This window comes from Oryctolagus cuniculus, chromosome 5, assembly GCF_964237555.1.
Source record: "Oryctolagus cuniculus chromosome 5, mOryCun1.1, whole genome shotgun sequence".
NCBI classification, from domain to species: Eukaryota; Metazoa; Chordata; class Mammalia; order Lagomorpha; family Leporidae; genus Oryctolagus; species Oryctolagus cuniculus.
The window spans coordinates 97,390,077-97,408,243 of record NC_091436.1 but is presented as its reverse complement, the minus strand read 5'-3'; the positions used below and the strand labels follow the sequence as shown (position 1 = coordinate 97,408,243).

The 18,167-nt window shown below is 37.7% G+C and overlaps 1 protein-coding gene across 5 annotated transcripts in view; it reads right to left on the bottom strand.

Moving 5' to 3' along the window:
* Positions 1-18,167, bottom strand: part of COL12A1 (collagen type XII alpha 1 chain) — a 128,428-nt gene that overhangs the window by 36,160 nt on the left and 74,101 nt on the right. For all 5 annotated transcript variants that reach the window (XM_051855515.2, XM_051855516.2, XM_051855518.2 and 2 more), the window contains 14 exons: positions 17,191-17,320; positions 16,439-16,581; positions 13,902-14,031; positions 12,087-12,206; positions 10,762-10,908; positions 9,916-10,032; positions 9,625-9,771; positions 8,726-8,800; positions 6,861-7,000; positions 4,412-4,535; positions 4,099-4,242; positions 1,829-1,993; positions 482-520; positions 254-392 (listed from right to left, as the gene is read on the bottom strand). In XM_051855515.2, coding sequence (XP_051711475.1) covers positions 254-392; positions 482-520; positions 1,829-1,993; positions 4,099-4,242; positions 4,412-4,535; positions 6,861-7,000; positions 8,726-8,800; positions 9,625-9,771; positions 9,916-10,032; positions 10,762-10,908; positions 12,087-12,206; positions 13,902-14,031; positions 16,439-16,581; positions 17,191-17,320 — 1,760 coding nt within the window. The remainder of the gene's footprint in view (positions 1-253; positions 393-481; positions 521-1,828; positions 1,994-4,098; positions 4,243-4,411; positions 4,536-6,860; positions 7,001-8,725; positions 8,801-9,624; positions 9,772-9,915; positions 10,033-10,761; positions 10,909-12,086; positions 12,207-13,901; positions 14,032-16,438; positions 16,582-17,190; positions 17,321-18,167) is intronic.

The window sequence follows — 18,167 nt, the reverse complement described above, 5'->3', positions numbered from 1 at the left end:
ATTCAAAAGGATCACTTATCTATAATCTTGAGGTACCCAGCTAAGATTCTTGGGCTTGAGAATAAAGAGGTTTGAGTCCCAGTGTCCTACATGGGAACTGCTGTACAACCTGATGGATGACAATTAGCCCAACTGTAATTTAAAGAACCCAAACTGGGTCATCCATAAGAAGTTCTAAAATTTTAGGAAGTCACAAAAGATTCTAAGAATCCCTTGCTCATTATAAGAAAAAGCATCCAAGTGTCACACTTACGCTGTAGGCTGATTCACAAAGGCATTCTTCTGAAGCCTGTAAGCTGAGTAGCTGGGAAAAGACCCTGACTCCAAAGACACGCCTTGTACAGAAGCAAAATTCTTTTCTGTCAGGTTGTATGCTTCAAGCATCTTAAAACCTTTACATCAAAAAATATTAAAATTAGTACATTAGTTATTTTACTGCTTATATCTTGAAATAAATTTGCCCAACGATACAAATGCTTACCTGGTGAGGTGTAGCCATCCAAATAAATGAGAGGACAACCTGCAATACACAGTGTGTATGATTCATCAACCTGATTTACAAATATATATACACAGGAAGTAGTGTTATATGTATTTCAAGTCATGAAATTGTTCATTCATTTATTAAAAACTAACTTACCAATCTAACCTTTTACAAGTTATTTCTTGTAGACCAGGAGAAATTATACTATCAACTAGTGTAACATTTTCTGAATATTCTCTAGTCCAATTATAATTTTATAATGTTCTTATGAATAACAAAATACAATTAAAGAGAAGATTTTTCATATGCTTTTCAGCATATTAAAAATAATTTCACCCAAAGAATTTTAGGTTCCTGAAAAGATAGGGGAAGCTCATCCCTTCTGAGCCTTCTCTTCTGGCAAGCCTCCAAGCCTCACACTAGCTCTCAAACAACACCTAACAATAACAGATGTGCATCTGTTTTCACCCTGGACCCACACAGAGCTAGGGATAACAAAGGGCTACATTCAAGATACCTGGGATAGCTAGCCAAATCTAGTCCCTGTCCCAAGTTAACCAACACAGCTCCACTCTGGGCTTCAAAATAAGTTTTCATAAGAGACCACTGAAGTTTGCTCACTATTGCTACCTAGAACCACAGTTCTGAGTTTTAATATAATGTTGAAGGAGGGGAAATATTATAATTGTAAAGCAAAACTTTGCCAAGGATCAGGGTTCTACACTGGCACAAAATTATCTCCATTATCTAATAGCCAAAGAAATTGATACTGATGGATACAGAAGAGAATAAACTGTTTTACTTATCAATCTCTAGTCCTTCACTCTAGTTTAACAGCTGAGTTTCAGGCCTTGGTATTAAAAAAAAACTTTAAAATCAAATGAACAAATGAATTTCTATGAAGCACACATACAGAAACTGGTTGAGTCATTGCTCTCTTGAAGCTCAGATGGTGACAGTACAAATACTGATTACTATTATTGATAATTGATATATTGATTACTAATAGGGAAAACTTTAATCTCAGAGAAATGCTTCTATATATGCAATTCTAAGCTAAAAGTTAATTTACCCAGCTATCACAGGCATTAGGATAGTGGGAAAAGAACACGTAAAATGAGTTATGTCCATACAAGGAATATTCCATCTTCAAGTCTAAAAATGGATTTCTGACAAGCACACATTTAGCATGATCTCAATGGAACAATGATTCATCAGTTTCTCAACTGTTTTCCCAGGATCTATTTATGCACACACTTGGTCTCATATAGGATAAAAGATTGTCTATAAATAAATATTTTTCAAGACAAGTAAAGTTATGAATCTATGTTGATCATGACTTACTTGAAGTGGCGGTTTCACAAACAAATGTAATAAGGTTGTCCTCAATCTTCTCAAAGGATTCAAAGTCATCCACAATGAACACATGCCGTTCACTTGGTTTGCTGGCAATGTTGGCAAGCTCATTGTAGTCGACATCAGCCACACCAACTACAAAGACACTGAATCCTGCAAAGCAGCATTTCTGGAGTGAATCATATATTTTTCCCATCCTTTATGTTTGAGCAATTCAAAATAGAGCAGAAATGATTCTGGGATTTTTTTATGCATAGAGCAAATGTTTTCTACATGAACTCTCTTTAATGAATAAATATGTGCTATCTGACGACTATGTATCTTTTCAAGTATTTCTATTTTCTGACTTAGAAAACTCAATCCATTGTATCATCTAAAATAACATCCTAACAATTAAAAGATGAATATTTTAATAACAGAAAGACTTAATGACATGTATATTGCCTTCTCAGACCCACAGTCCTAATGCACATATGAATTCTGCAGCTCTCTTTAGATCCCACTAGCATCTTAAGCTTATGTGACTCAGAAACCAAGAATAGGCTATTTTAAATTTGAATTTTTGCAACTGATTTTCTCAACAAACTTAAGAACAAAAGCAGCACTTTGGCCACCTTCAAAATGGAATCCACAACTCCCACTGGCAGTAAATATTTCTTTACTTAGGCTAATACAAATAAACAAGTTTTTCACTCTCAAAAAAAGGACTATAATTTTATATACATTGAAATTTGATTACCAAGCATTCATAACCACAAATTTAAGTCAGCTAGTTGTCTAAAATATGCAGAAATTTGCCCAAATGTGATATAACATAATGGCAATGAATTATAAAAAGATTAGTGCAAAGAACAATCTCAAGAAGACAGAATTGGGGCTGGCACTGTGGTGTAGTGGGTAAAGCTGCCACCCATGGTGCCGGCATCTCATACAGGCGCTAATTCAAGTCCCAGCTGCTCCACTTACGATCCAGCTCCCTGCTCATGCACCTGGGAAAGCAGCGAAAGATGGCCAAAGTGCTTGGGCCCCTGAACCAATGTGGGAAACCCAGAAGAAGCTCCTGGCTCCTGGCTTTGGAATGGCCCAGCTCCAGCCAATGGAAGATCTCTCTTCATCTCTCTCACTCTGTGTGTGTGTGTGTGTGTGTGTGTGTGGTGTGTGTGTGTGTGTGTGTGTCTTTCAAATAAATAAATCAAGCTTTAAAAGAAGAGGGGAAGAAGAAGGAGGAAGAAGAAGAGGAGAAGAAGAAAGGAGAAGAGGAGGATGAAGAGAAAAAATAGGAAGAGGAAGAGAGGAAGAAGGAGAAAAAGAAGAAGGGGATGGAACTATGGTATAGTGGGTTAAGCTACTGTCTGCAGCACAAGCCTCCTATATGGGCACCAGCTCAATTTTCAGCTGCTCCACTTCCAATCCAGCTCCCTGCTAATGGCTTGGGAAAGCATTGGAAGATGGCCCAAGTGCTTGGGCCCCTGTACCCATGTGGGTGACCTGGATAAAGCTCTTGGCTCCTGGCTTCAGCTTGGCCCAGATCCAGCCATTAAAATCATATATATGCAGATGAAAAATTTATGTAATGAAGCATCTTACAATTTACCACAATAGACAACACATAGCATAGGATTTTCTAAAATACATCCACTTTGGATCCTCCTTAAGGCAATGAGTGGAAGAAAGGTATTAATTTTAAGTCCTGTAAATTCCTACTTTGATACGTAGTAATCCTAAATAATCCAAAGGGCAATGTTGCCACAAAGCCTCAGGATGTTTGGCTAGCAAATCTAGCCCCGAGATGTCTTCCTGAGACCCCAATACTCCTCCTTTGCAGTATACTTCTCAGCAATCTGTATTAGGTCTGCATTTGTGAGTATGAGCTGAAGCTAAAGCACCAAAATGATGCTCCTTGCATGGGAACTAGCATCAAGATTCATTTCTGCTATGAAAAAAAAGCCTGCTCTAAGATTATCCCATTATCATTGTTTTCTGTAGCCTTCCGGATACAGAAAGCAGCTGTGGCAACATCTGATTTACTCCCTGGACAAACCTGGAATCACGTCTTCTATACAGAATATACTAAGTCATTTTTTGAGCAAAGACCAAGCCATTCTATAATTTAAATATAAACTAACATTACACAAGTATAGGGTACAGAGTAGAATAGAAACAATAAAGTAAAATCAGCAACTTTAGTCTTTACAATCATTTCTGAACATCAAAAACTGTTAAAATAATGAGTACAATCAATTCATGTCCATGCCTACCTGACTGCTGGATGACAAAAGCTGCCTTCTTGACCTCATCCTGCGACCGACCATCTGTGACCACAACCAGCACCTTGGGGACATTCTTCCTCATGCCACTTTCCCAGGTCAAGACCTTCTCCTTGATAAATGTGAGGGCCTTGCCTACAGAGCATGACATGGAACATCTTAGTGTCACCTCAGTGAAAACTACCAAAATGCCTTTAACCACTCCCAATTCATAAGAAGTCAGATATTAGAGTGAGGTCTTACACTCTGTTATACCATCCCAAATGCTTTGAGGGTGCAGTCTACATCCTGTGATTCATTGTACCTGTTCTTGTGTTTCCTCCTCTGTACCTAATATTCTGGAGGGCTCCCAGGGCCTGGGCCTTGTCATTGTAGGTATTCAGCTTGAACTCAGATTTGACCTCATCACTGTACTGTACAAATGAAACCTGAAAGTAAATATGGTTTAGCAGTGAGTATAAGCCATCTCATTTGTGTTTTCAAACTCTGAGTGACTTCTCTAACTACAGAATCATCATTTAGTCCTAACCTGCTTGTAAAGCTGAAAGTCTTCTGTGCCATTCTCAATGTACCCCTGAGCTGATGAGGATTCAGGTTCAGTGGCTCAAAACTATTTTGGGCAGTCTTCCCAGCTGCCTTGAGAATCATAGAGAATCATAGAGGGGGTATAAGAATGTCTCAGATCTGACTGAATATTAAGCTCTTTATAGCTAGTCTTACACTCACTGCAGCTATTCCATTAAATTCTCTAACTTGCAATCTTCAACGAAATTATCATAAATGGCATTAGTAAGGAAAATTCATAGAATTCACTAGTACCTGAGATATAGGAAGAAATGGGAAAATCTAGGTAACAGCAGGTACTAGAAGTAAGAACATGTCTCCTTTTTTATTTGCTTGCTTGTTGTTCTTTTTTTAATTTTATTTAAGTTATATAAATTTCATGTATTTCATATATATAGATTTAGGAACATGGTGATACTTTCTACCCTACCCTCCCTCCCACCCATGCTCCAACACTTCCTCTTCCCTTTCACATTCCCACTCTTAATTTTTATAAAGATCTATTTTCAGTTTACTTAATCATTGTAAAGTTAAATCTACACTAAGTAAAAGAGTTCAACAAACAGTATGAAGAAGAAAACACTAAGAGCACGTATTCTTGAACCCAAATGCTGGCTGAACAGTTTGGCTGGTTCTCAACCCAGCACTCTTTCTCATTGACTACATCCAGTCTTCATGGATAACAATATCACTATGATCACACCACAGACTTAGCTACAATATGATTTAGTGGGAAGAGTACTGGCTTTGTAGTCAGGATCCCCTGCAACCAAACCCTAGCACTGTCAACTAAACAAGTTCCCTACATCTCTGACTTTTAGTTTACTTATTAGCAGAATGGAAATGAATTAAACTTATCTTCTAGAGTTGTTCTAAAGATGAATAATCTTATGTGTACAAAGTAAGTAGTGCATAGAAGTTAATGAAATATGTTAGCTATTTTTATTAGAAACCCTATATCTAAAAGGATGAAAAATAGCTCGGTTGTTGATATATTAAGAATAAAATCAGGCTGAGTTCTTGCTCTCTTGGGTTGGAACAATGTCTACAGGATTATTTGGGAATTTGAAATTTAGCATATTCCATGAAGTACTATTCCATAAAACAGGACATGGCTTGTTTATGCAATTATGTGGTTTATTTCAAAATATCTTATTTTCATAATGCCTCTAAGACGCCACCATGAAGTACAAACTGCCAAAATAAAGAAGAAAATTCACCAAAAGGAACAGGAAAGAAAAAGAGAAGAAAATTTTTTCAAAGATACAGTTTGTGCCCTTAACAAGTCAATGTTTTAGGTAGAAGAGAGTCACATAAATAGTGACAATATGAAGTGATACTTGCTATAAAAGGAACATAGACAAAATACTTCAGGAGCATGGAATTCCAAAATCCATCAGGGAGCCATTCTCCAGAAGGGGTGGAATTTGAAGTGGGTCTTCAAGATTGCAGAATCCAAGACATAGCTAATAATAGCTTAAATCAGATTCTCAAGGCAGCTGGGAAGACTGCCCAAAATAGTTTTGAGCCACTGAACCTGAATCCTCATCAGCTCAGGGGTACATTGAGAATGGCACAGAAGACTTTCAGCTTTACAAGCAGGTTAGGACTAAATGATGAATTATTCCTTGAGGTTTCTTATAGAAATGTAAATTTCTTTAAGTTTCTACTCCAGAATAACAAATAAATTTGCAGATACTACAAAGCAAGAAAACTGGTAATTATTATTTTAGGGAAACAAATGAAATGTGCTTTGGGTCAACAATGGATATTCTTCTGGTCAAGGTAATAGCTTCAATGTATAGAACAGGTTTCATTGACCCATCAGTGAGCACTGATTCTCCTAACATTTCAGGGTATGACACTCTCAATACTTGAATGTCTGGAACTCTGGGTGACCTTTTCTGGAAATGTGTTATAGTTGGAAGTCTTAACCAGAAAGTTAGAATCCAAATCCCATAAAATCTACAATATGAATGTCATTTAGCCAAAGAGAGTATCTAGAGGAATCTTATTTGTCTATTTATTATTTACAGCCAATTCCTTCCCAAAATTACATATGTAAAAGATAGCAAATAGTAAAGGTCCAAACATAGCTTATATTGAAAAGATTTTCCACTTAAAAAGAGAAGTTCAAGAAAATAGCACGATATTACAAATGAATAGCTAGCCAGTAAAATGACACTGACCTGAATCCCAGCAGGACTGATTTCATCAAAGGCTCCCACAGTATTAAAGATGAATTTTACAACTTTGTTGAAATTATCATCCCCAATACTCCAAGAGGCATCAGTCAAGAACACAATATCTGCCTTAGCCCCTTTGCATACTGGAAAAAAAAAAAAAAAGAGAGGAAGCCTCACATTTCATGAATTCTTTCACTCAAATGAGATTATATCACTGAAAAATGTAGTGAAACAACTTGCTACTCAAAATGTGGTTCAGAAGCAAGAGCACTCACTGCCTGGAAGCATATCAGAAATGCTGAGTCTTGGGCCCTACCCTAGGCTTTCGGAATCAGAATCACAATAACATGCCCATATGGCTCAAATACACAATAAATTTGAGAAGTGTTGGGCTAACTTGACTCTCAGTTTTTTCCTGTTCAGATCCATTATGCAAAGATATGCTTTTGCATCATGGAACTCTTCAAGTAGCTTCAAACACTAAATGGGAGAAGAAATCCATTGAAAAGCAGCACTATGTAAAACTGAAGGAGAGCCATCAATGGGTTTAGAGATTTTTAATATAATGACCAAAGATCTGGTGCAAATAAATTGATTGTTAATTTTAAATTAGGCCACTAAAATCACATGAGAGGGGAGATGAGACATAAAATAACTATCTTTCATTTGAATCCCAAACTTGGAGACTAAAAACAAAACTTTTAAAATAATAACATTTAAGTTTATAAAAACTTCACACATAGGCTATATGACAGTATGAACCTTCATGTAAATTAGACATTGAGTGACAAAGATGCAACCAGTACAAACCTATCAGTTGTAACAAATATACCACTCTGGATGTTGGTAGTGATGCAGGGCAATATGGAACTTTGTTCTGACTGTTCAATTTCATTGAGAATCTGAAACTATTCTACAAAATAAAGCCTACCTCAAAAAAGAAGAGTAAAACAATGCTTTTAAAGTCAAGATGACTGAATTTCTTTCAAGAGTTTAATTTAAAGAAATCCATTATTATTTTATCCTATAATAATAAACTTTTTTATCTTTATTTATGACAGGTTTCATAGTTTTTTGATCAATATAAAAATACCTGTGCTTAAATTTAATTTTTTAGTGTAGATAAATTTGAAAATGAGTATTTTTGCTGTTAGACAACAAATACAATAAAAAAATGGGGGGAAATTGTAACAATCTAGGTCCTTCTAAGAGGAAAGAAAGAAATCTAAAATGCTTTCTATTGAAAGCTAGAAGCAGAATACGGGAAAAAGAATTGTATAATAAATTACATTAATTAATTTATTAAAGAACAATTAATTTAATTTAATTTAATTTGATGGAGCACTAAACAACTGCTGCCAAATTACTGAGAAATCAACCTTAACATCTCTGTAAGTTACTGCAAGTAATTATATCTGAACCCTTGTGTGAAAAGAAATTATTTTAGCTTTATGTAATCCAGGGCACTTCTCAGGCCAGAAACCAGGAATTCCAAATCCAAAGGCCTCATGGCTTACATTTTACGTGTAGGCAAAAAGGCTCTCAGTTCCCATTGATGACGGCAGCCAGTGGAAAGAAATACCTACATGTGACTATGGACCATGGAAGGTTTCGCCTAGACCTCAATCAGCAAAATGGAGGAAACAATTCCAACCAAAATGTTGAAGTTTATAACTGATTTACACACCGAAATGGACCCATAGAACAAAAAAAATTACCTGCAATTTTGTTTGAATCTAAAAGAATTTTGGCAGCAACAATAAATCAGAAATGTTCTATACTCCTTCAACTACAAATGAACATATGGAACAGAAGTAAGTCTATAAATCTCTATCTGATGAGTTCATTGCCTAGTCAGCAGTACTTACCATCACGGGCTGGTGGAATGGTGGGAGGGGGTGGAGGTGTAGGTGGCTCTGTAGGGGCTTCTGTTGGTTTCAGGGCTAGAATTTTGAAAATAATAATTAGAAAACCACAACATGTGAATAGTTCATATTCCCAAAGGAAAATTTGTTTTTATTTTTTTTTAGTTTTTATTTTTTTTTTGACAGGCAGAGTCAGACAGTGAGAGAGAGAAACAGAGAGAAAGGTCTTCCTTCCGTTGGTTCATTCCCCAAATGGCCGTTACAGCCGGTGCTTTGCCTATCAGAAGCCAGGAGCCAGGTGCTTCCTCCATTTCTCCCATGTGGGTGCAGGGACCCAAGCACTTGGGCCATCCTCTGCTGCCCTCCTGGGCCACAGCAGAGAGCTGAACTGGAAGAGGAGCAACTGGGACAGAATCCAGCGCCCCAACCAGGACTAAAACTTGGGGTGCCGGTGCTGCAGGTGGAGGATTAGCCAACTGAGCCACAGCGCTGGCCCCAAAGGTAAATTTGAAGAGTAATTTAAGTTGCCAACTACAAATCAAATCTTAGAAAATAAGGCTCCAATCTTGTTTTCCCAGACACAAGGGAGACTCTGTTCTATCCACACACGTTTGGTATCACTGGTACTCATACAACATCAACTATAGCTGTAGAAAGTAGAGTAAAGATGTAAAGGGAGAATGTAAGGCCTTCAAGGAGGGCAAAGGAGTAAAAGTCACCAATATGAGTACATCTACATCTTCTCAGTGTCAGCCATCTATCCCGCAGTTAGCCCTTTCCTGCCATCATCACTATTGCTACCCACAGAGAGAAGGGCCTGAACGGAAGGCACCTATGACTCCCACACCTACAGCATTCTGTTCTGAAGCCTAGAAAACTTTCCAAAGTATTTGAAAACTTACTGGTATGTTCATTGATAGGGACACCTGGTCCCTCGAGGTTTGGTGTCTGCACAAAAACAGTGACACCATAATCACTGCCTGGTGAAAGGCCAGTGAAGCAATGACTAGTTTCTGATCCACGCACAGTAATTTCTTGTCCTCTGGTTCCTGATTATGATGAAAAAGGAAAATGTCAGTGTCATCATCAATCACATTAAAGACATCTCTACATGTCATTTTATAAACAAACTGTTCTTTACTGAAATTTAAAATGTATCCACTATGCTCCAGTTCATTTTTTAACCCACATACCATCTGCAGGGCTTAGTTTTAGCCTGTAGGAGGTGGCTGCCCGGTGAGGTGACCATCTGACACAGAATGTATCCCACCCAACCTGGTAAGTTTTCAGATCTGTCACATTTAAATACACTACAAAATAAAAAAGAGATTCATTTTGTAAATAATGGCAAAAAATACTTTTAATCACAACAATTTTCAAATTTTCACTATGGCTGAAAAATAAATGTCTAAAATTTTTTAAAGTTTTCTCATATGAAACATACATGAAAATGGCACAATCACAAAAGACTTTTCTTTGCATCACTGAGTCTCAAGGCAAGGAAGGTCCACAGAGTCCTTCATAAAACTATATCAAAGAAGTCTCATAGAAAAAAATAATAAATTTTTCTGAAAGGCAATGTGGTAAGTCTTTAAGTGGTTATCAAAGCATTTGATGACTACTACATCTGTCTCTGGGCCAAGTCAATAATAATAATTCAATTGTCCAACTAACTTATCAGTGAATTCATTTAATCAATGAATTTAGGTAACATGTCTCTTAACATCAAATGTCAAAAATAAATAGCATGCCCAATCTTAATTTTACAGACCGTTCATAGACAAAATGAAAATTTCTGTATTTTATCTTTTAAAATTCAAAATATAATATTTTATGCAGAAGAAACATCATCATATACATTTTTATGTACTCACATTACTTACGAGTTTAGATAGGTTTGTTTAATGGGGCACAAATTGACCTACCTACTTAATGCTAAGAAAACATGCAAATGTTAATAAACAGTAAAACTAAAACAAGCTGGGCTGGTCATTTTCACTACACATTTTCTTACAACCATGAAAAGATTCATGACTCACATGTGGTGCCTTGATCTGTCAGGGGAACACTGAGTCCAGAATCATACTGAGCATAAACATTCACATCATAGGTCGTGCTGGGATTGAGATTGTGTAATGTGTACGATGTCACTTCTCCAACAAAAGCTTCCATGGGCTCATTGGAACCTTGAATAACAATCACAGAAATATTCCATCAGTTGCCTCAAATTTTTCTTAAAGATCTTAATTTAGAGTCAAATGGTAGGATAAGTTCCACTAATTCTTACAGTCCCTCATGCACTTGCTTACTGTAATACATGCTACATTAAATGGTGAATGAGAAACTATAGAGACTGAATTATTCACTTTCATTCTCAAAGCCCAGCACCTAGAATGTAGTAAAAAAAAAAAAATGGTCAATTTTTCTTTAGGGAATAAATCTCATGCCTCTTTTCTAAGTCCTACTTTGCCAACATAGGGCTTTCCACACAGTGGGTGCTTCATTAACATTTGTCTATTTGTTACAGAAATGATTAAGAATTTCTATCTTAGACCTCATTCCATACAGTTTGGTTACTGAGAGTTCTCAGTTATCAACTCCCCTTTCTTCTTTAAGCTCTCTTTCCATTTCTTACACAGGTTCTCATTTCCTTTCTTTCCTTCATTTTTTCTAAATCAGACTCTTCCTTGAGATATGCAAAATTCCCTAGCAAATTTGATACAAAGAACATTTTTCTTCAAATTTTGCTAAGCACATAGATAGCACATGGAAGCAGAGCTGATGTCAGTTTAGGTTAAAACACCAGTGGGGAGTTGACAAGAAACCTACCATGGGTAAACTAATGTGTATTACTCCAATGCCCATATGGGGTGGTAATGGAGACACAGATATGTTGATTGCCCTGATTTAATCAATGTTATATATTCATGCTTGGAGTATCACACATTATACTCCAGAGGTAAATGCCATTATTGTTAATCAAAAAAATTAATATTTAAGGAAAGAATTTTTAAATCTATATCCAAAATGGAGTAACAGCTGGCTATAATTGAGAAAATACATATTGAGAATTGAGAATAAATATGTATTATTTCATAATAATAATAACAAATAGGATGTCTAACCATAAGCAGCATTGCAACATTATAGACCAGATCAAACTTTTCAATCGTGTAAGTTAGTAAGAGTCTCACCTACACCCCTAGTAACAACAGTGCTTTAGACTACTGGCTTAAAACAGAATTTCTAGAAACATTACCAACTGAACTAGCAGGAGAATACAGGAGTAGGTGATGCAATGGAAAATATCTTCACATACAAATGACCCCCAAAGCATTTCTACAGTGATAAGAGGCTTCCTTACCCACTGGCTTATACACAATTTTATAGCCAAGAACTGGAGAAGGTGAAGGATCCCAAGACACCCTGAATCTTGTATACCACTCATCAGAGATGTGTATATTCTGAGGAGGAAGTAGTCCCACTGCAAACAAACATTAGCACATATCACAGACCTTTCCACAGTACACAAGGAGAGCACAAAACTTTATGATAATTGAATAGGGCTATCCTATGAAAGCAATTTAATAATGTCCCATGATGTCCTTGTCCAGAAAACAATGAGCCATTGAAGTGTTCAATAAAACTTAGTAGTTTTCCAAATTCAAACAGCAACTGAAATGGTCTCAGGAACTGATGATTTCCAGAACAACTTCCCCAGCAGAAACAAGATCCTGAACTGTTATGTTATCTGGCTCAGAAGTATAGAAAACAAAAGAGACAGTAGACTGTTTTAGAATGTTATAGATTGCTAGAACCAGAAAGCAATTTAGAGGCTATGTAGTCCAACCATTTCATCATATAAATATGATATGACTTGCACAAGGCCACACAGTGACTAAAACAAGGTTCCACCCCCACACCACTCTGTACTCCACCAGAATAACTGAAAGTCTTAAACCCAGAGGCACAGCCCCCAAACCTACAACTTGTAAAGTCAATGCTGTGCAGTCAGCATATCAACTAGTCACTGGGTTATTACTCATAATATTAGCAAAATCATACATGTAACTTGAGATTTATTTTCCACTGGAAAAACTAGTCACAACTTTGACCCTTCCTAGAAAATTCAAGATGCAGTAAATATTTTAAATATACTTTGATAAGCACAAAGTTGTGATATATGCCATTGTCCTCCCAAAAAACTAACCAAAATATATTCTTAAAAAAATTTCAGGGGATAGTGGAAAAAGTCAGTTTCTTAAATTAAAATCATCTTCAGGAACTAAGTCTCCACTGTTTTACTCCTATAGACAACAGTATCAATAAACATGTAGACTGCTGATCTTGAGGGACTGAGTTGATCAGCTCTACTTCCTTTTCTCTTAGCAGCTTCCAAATATTACCTATGCTAATTTCTGTGATATTGTAAATGTTGTTTAGGCACAAAAAACGTTGGGGCAGGTAAGTGTAAACAGAAATCTGAAATCATGTTACCCACGTAGAACTTTGCTACGTGAACCGGAAAAACAAGAATGTCAATATTTAACAGGAACAGAACTCAGAGCTGGAGTCCAGCCAGCCTTTATGCTAACCCAGTGGCATTCAGCCTTGGCTGTGTATTGGAACATCCATATGTCCAGACCATACCTCAGACCAGCTATCTCAGTATCTCTAAGAACAGCACCCAGGCACAAGCATTTTTTTAAAGCTCCTCAGGAGACTCCTATGGGCAACCAAACTAGAGATTCTTTATCCTATAAGAAATTTGCCACCTGTGTAGGTCAGAAAAGGGGACACTGGTAATTCTGTTGTCATCATCGTTTTGACAAAATTTAATGTCTAACATAAGTGTTAATACAATATTAATATAATGTTTAAAAGTGTCCATAAAGATAAAAGTTAAAGACTATATTTGAGAGGTACGTAGATAGAGAAAGAAAGAGAACAGAGCTCCCATTCACTTGTTCATCCCCAAAATGCTCACATAGAGGCCAAGAAAATAGGAACTAGTGCCAGGCATCAAATCCAGGTACTCTGGTATTGGATGAGGGCATATTAACTGCTAGGCTAAATGCCTACCCCCAAATCATAAGGTGTTAAAATGTAAAAGAAGCAACATCAAAATCTTGACAACTTCAACGCATACTCAAAAAGAGAAAACATAGAAGACGCTTACCAGTTCTTCCATTTCCTGTAAGATGGCCACCATCTCCATCTTCGTAAACAGCAATAACAGTAATTTTATACGGAGTATCAGATTGCAGGGGTTGCAGTATTACATTGTTTCTTCTGCCTGGGACTGTGGTCTACACATGAGGTTAAATTATAAATTTATTACAGCTAGAGATAAAAGACAACATTGTTTTATGTATTCTCATAAACAGCAATGGTTTTTTCCTATTTTCTTTGGGCTATACAACTCTTGTGGTAAGACAAATTGTCTACAGTACCTCTATGCAGTGTGGAAAAATGGTTTCAGACTCAGGCAGATCTGGGCTCAAATCCCAGATGAGCTATTTAACAGCCATGTGATTTAGCATCTCTGAAAGAAATCATGAGGACTAAAGGCACACACACAGCACCTCAGAATAGGCTACTGAGCACTGGAGCACTCAGCAGGTAATTCACCTCCCTCCTGCTGTTTCCCATCACTGGAGAATAAAGCTTCTTCAAAAATCATTCTATTGTGTAAACATCCTATGTTGACAGGGTAGAAATCTTATTCTTTTTTTATTTATATATTTGGGAGCCAGAGAGAACAAAATATAGAAAGATAGAATTTTTCTATTAGTTCCAACCCCAGATGCTGTCAAAGACAGGACTTGCCCAGGCTAAATCCAGGAGTCTGGAACGCAGTCCAGATCCCCCATGTGAATGGCAGGGACCCAACTACTTGAGTCCTCACCCGCTGCCTCCTTGAGTGTGCATAAATAGAAACAGAGGGATTATGACATGGCATTCACATAGACCTTCAACAAGAATGTACCAAGTTCCCACTGTGGGTCAGGTATGGCACTAGCTACTTGTGACTCAGTTTCTGCCCACAGGAATACCAATTTGAGACAGGAGTTGTGGTAGTGCAAGTTAAGTTGCCTCTTGGTATGTGTGGGATATCGGAGACCCTGGGTTAAAATCTAGTCTCCACTTCTGATACAGCTTCCTGCTAATGCACACTCTGGGAAGCAACAGATTATAGCTCAAGTGCTTGGGTCCCTGCCACTCAGGTGGAAGACCTGGATTGTGTTCTACGCCCTTTTGGCCTGCCTAGCCCCAGATATTAAAGGCATTTAGGGGGCCAACACTGTGGCGTAGCAGGTAAAGCTGCCACCTGCAGTGCTGTCATCCAATATGGCCACTGGTTCAAGTCCCAGCTGCTTCTCTCTGATCCAGCACTCTGCTATGGCCTGGGAAAACAGTAGAAGATGGCTCAAGTGCTTAACACTGCACTCATGTTGGAAACCTGGAAGAAGTTTCTGGCTCCTGGCTTCAGATCAGCCCAGCTCCAGCCATTGCAGCCATTTGGGAAGTGAACCAGTGGATGGAAGAGCTTTCTGTCTGTCTCTCCCTCTCTCTGTCTGTAACTCTACCTCTCAAATAAATAAATAAATAAATCTTTGAAAATAATAATAAATTGGTAGAAGAAATTACATTTTAATGGTCTCAGAAGTAAAGGTAAACTGCACATTTGTCCATGGCAAGCATAAACAAACACCAAACATCAGCTTCACTGCTCTGGCAAACTAACTGGTAATCCTGTTTAGCTCATTTTGATGAGAAATTCTCAATATGTTTCTATTAGTAAAGATGGGGACTTGAATTAAAGCCTTCAAGTAGGTGAAATATTTAACCGCATGGAGAGAGTATGTTCTAAGAGACTGTGTGTGGTATTAATGTTGCAAACCACAGACTTGACTTCTTTACAATCAACATGATGGGTAAACTTTCTGGAATCTATCACAATTAAACCACTAAAGTTCAAATACAGTGTGAAGTTTTTTCCATCAGTTATAAATGGATTTATATAGTAAGGATTATGGGAGCTTGGATAATCACATCATTTGAACTTTACCTTAAATATTCCAGAGTAATGAGTATCATATTTCACTAGACTTGGTTTCTATGGTATAAATTAAGTGATTGGAAACATGCAGGTGAGGAGTGGGCATTCGGTACAGCAGTTAAGATGCCACTTGGGATACCTATATCATATATCAACCTGCCTAGATTTGAGGCCCCCACTCTGCTTCTGATCTAGCCTCCTACTAATGCATTCCCAAGGAAACAGCAGGTAGTGGCTCAAGACTTGGGTCTGCCACCCACATGAGAGATCCAAACTGAGTTCTGCACTCCTGGCTTTGGCCTGGCCCAGCCTCAGCTATTGTAGACATTTAGGGAGTAAATCAGGGGAAGGAAGATAATTCATTCTCTCTCTCTCTCCGTCTCTCTCTCTCTCTCCCTCTGTCTCCAATAATTAAAAATGAATAAATAAAACTTTTTGAAAACATGCAGCTGATCAAGAGATGAGGTTTTTCTAAGACAAAGGAGCCCAAAAACTGTTCCTCTGTGCTATGGAAGCCCTGACTAGGGTGGTTTCATTTTCATGCCAGAGAAAGTCCTGTAACACATGACTGTCACACAAAAGTCAAGGACAGTTAAACCTTACCCTCCAACCAGCTAAGTTATACAGTGTCCCAAGTGTTATGTTAGACTTACATATTCATCAATTGGATCACCAACAGTGGGAGAATAAATGATCCTGTATTGCTGAACCGGCCCATCAGCGTGATCCCAGGCTACAGAGAGGCTATTGGTTGTCTCCCCAAAGACTCTCAGATTCCTTGGTCCACCTCGGGGCACTAAATAAATAAAACAGAATTTGTTGCCTCCCTGGGAGCATTACCCAGGTCAGATTAAGGAAACTGCATGCAGGTGCTTCATGATTCACTGTGATAAATGGTTTATTCCCTTAAGACAAAATACCTATCTTCTATGCTTTTAATGTGAGATCATAACAATTTAAAATGCTACATCTCACAGCTACAGTTCTGCTTTCAGTGACATAGTACCAAGTTTAAACTTAAGTATACAGATGCGGAAAAAAGACATTGTTTTTACTAGTTAACCACCTCTGTTTAATGAAACATAAAAGCCAAGTTTTCACATTTCCAAAGTGCCTAGTTGTGAGAAGACCCACTGCAGGCCAGAGAGGAACCCTCCTTAATTTAGGTCCCAGATGAAAAATGATGAAATGAAGTTCATTAAGCACACAGGAGAATCAAGGACCCAAAGTTTTAGTCTGAATGTGAATGTGGAGATGCCCAAGCAGAATCCCATGCAGAAGCCTATCCCCTCCCTAGCAGAGAGGGAGAAAGTTCACCATACCCCCACTCACCACCTACCTCCCTCTCCTCACTCTCTCAAAGAAGCCCTGCCAATCTAGCTACAAGAGAATGGGGAAGACTCACATGTGCGGCCCTGGCTGGGGCTGGGATTGCCCTCTCCATCCGAGTACAGGGCCACGATGTCCACAGAATAGGGTGTGTCAGGAGTCAGCCGCTCCAGGTGCACTGTGCGGGTATTTCCTGGCACCACAATCTACAAGGGGAAGAAATGCCAAATTCTACCTGACAACAACCCAGCTGCTTACAGAGCCTGTGGTTAGGCAGCATACTAATATTTATAATACAAGGCTGAGCCCAGATATGTCAGCAGCCAACTGTGCTTCTTCATAGGCTTGACCCAAGCCACAATGTTAGGTGCTTTCATCCTAAGGAATTTCCATTCTAAAGAAGGCTCATTCATTTTTGACTCTTAATAGCTTCAATCATCTCCCATTTATGTTTATGATAAAGATTCTCAAGCATAACATCTAGGGTTCATGATATTTATCCAAGAACATCCTGAACGTTAGATACACATAAGAGAAGGATTTCCACACCATTTGGGGAGAGACAAAGGTAATGTTGTGTAATATATCCTATCATACACAGGGGCATGGAAATCAAGATTCTTATAAAATACACAACTGCTTGCTGTTTATCTCTGTTCATGATCATTTTTATTTTTGCAAAGACTTGTCAGCTAAATTAATCTATAAATTTACTTGACATTGGGTGTTCTGATAAGATTTTTATCCAAATTAGTAAATTTCTGAATTCTAAATTATTAGTCAACTTAAAAATACACTGAATAATATTATTAGTTGAAGACAGATAAGGGATATTTGTAATAGCCAATAAGGCAAGCTTTAAGATAGCCTCATTACAAAGACATTAGTACTTCACAGCAAAAGTTCATATTGATAAGGTCTGGCAATAGTTTGCATTTATCATGGGGGGTTTTAATTCATTTGAGTAATCTGAATTTTCCCAAAATTCTTTTCCTGAACTAATATTAGAATTAATACACCTCCCTTAACTTACCTAAAATAATCATTTAGGGG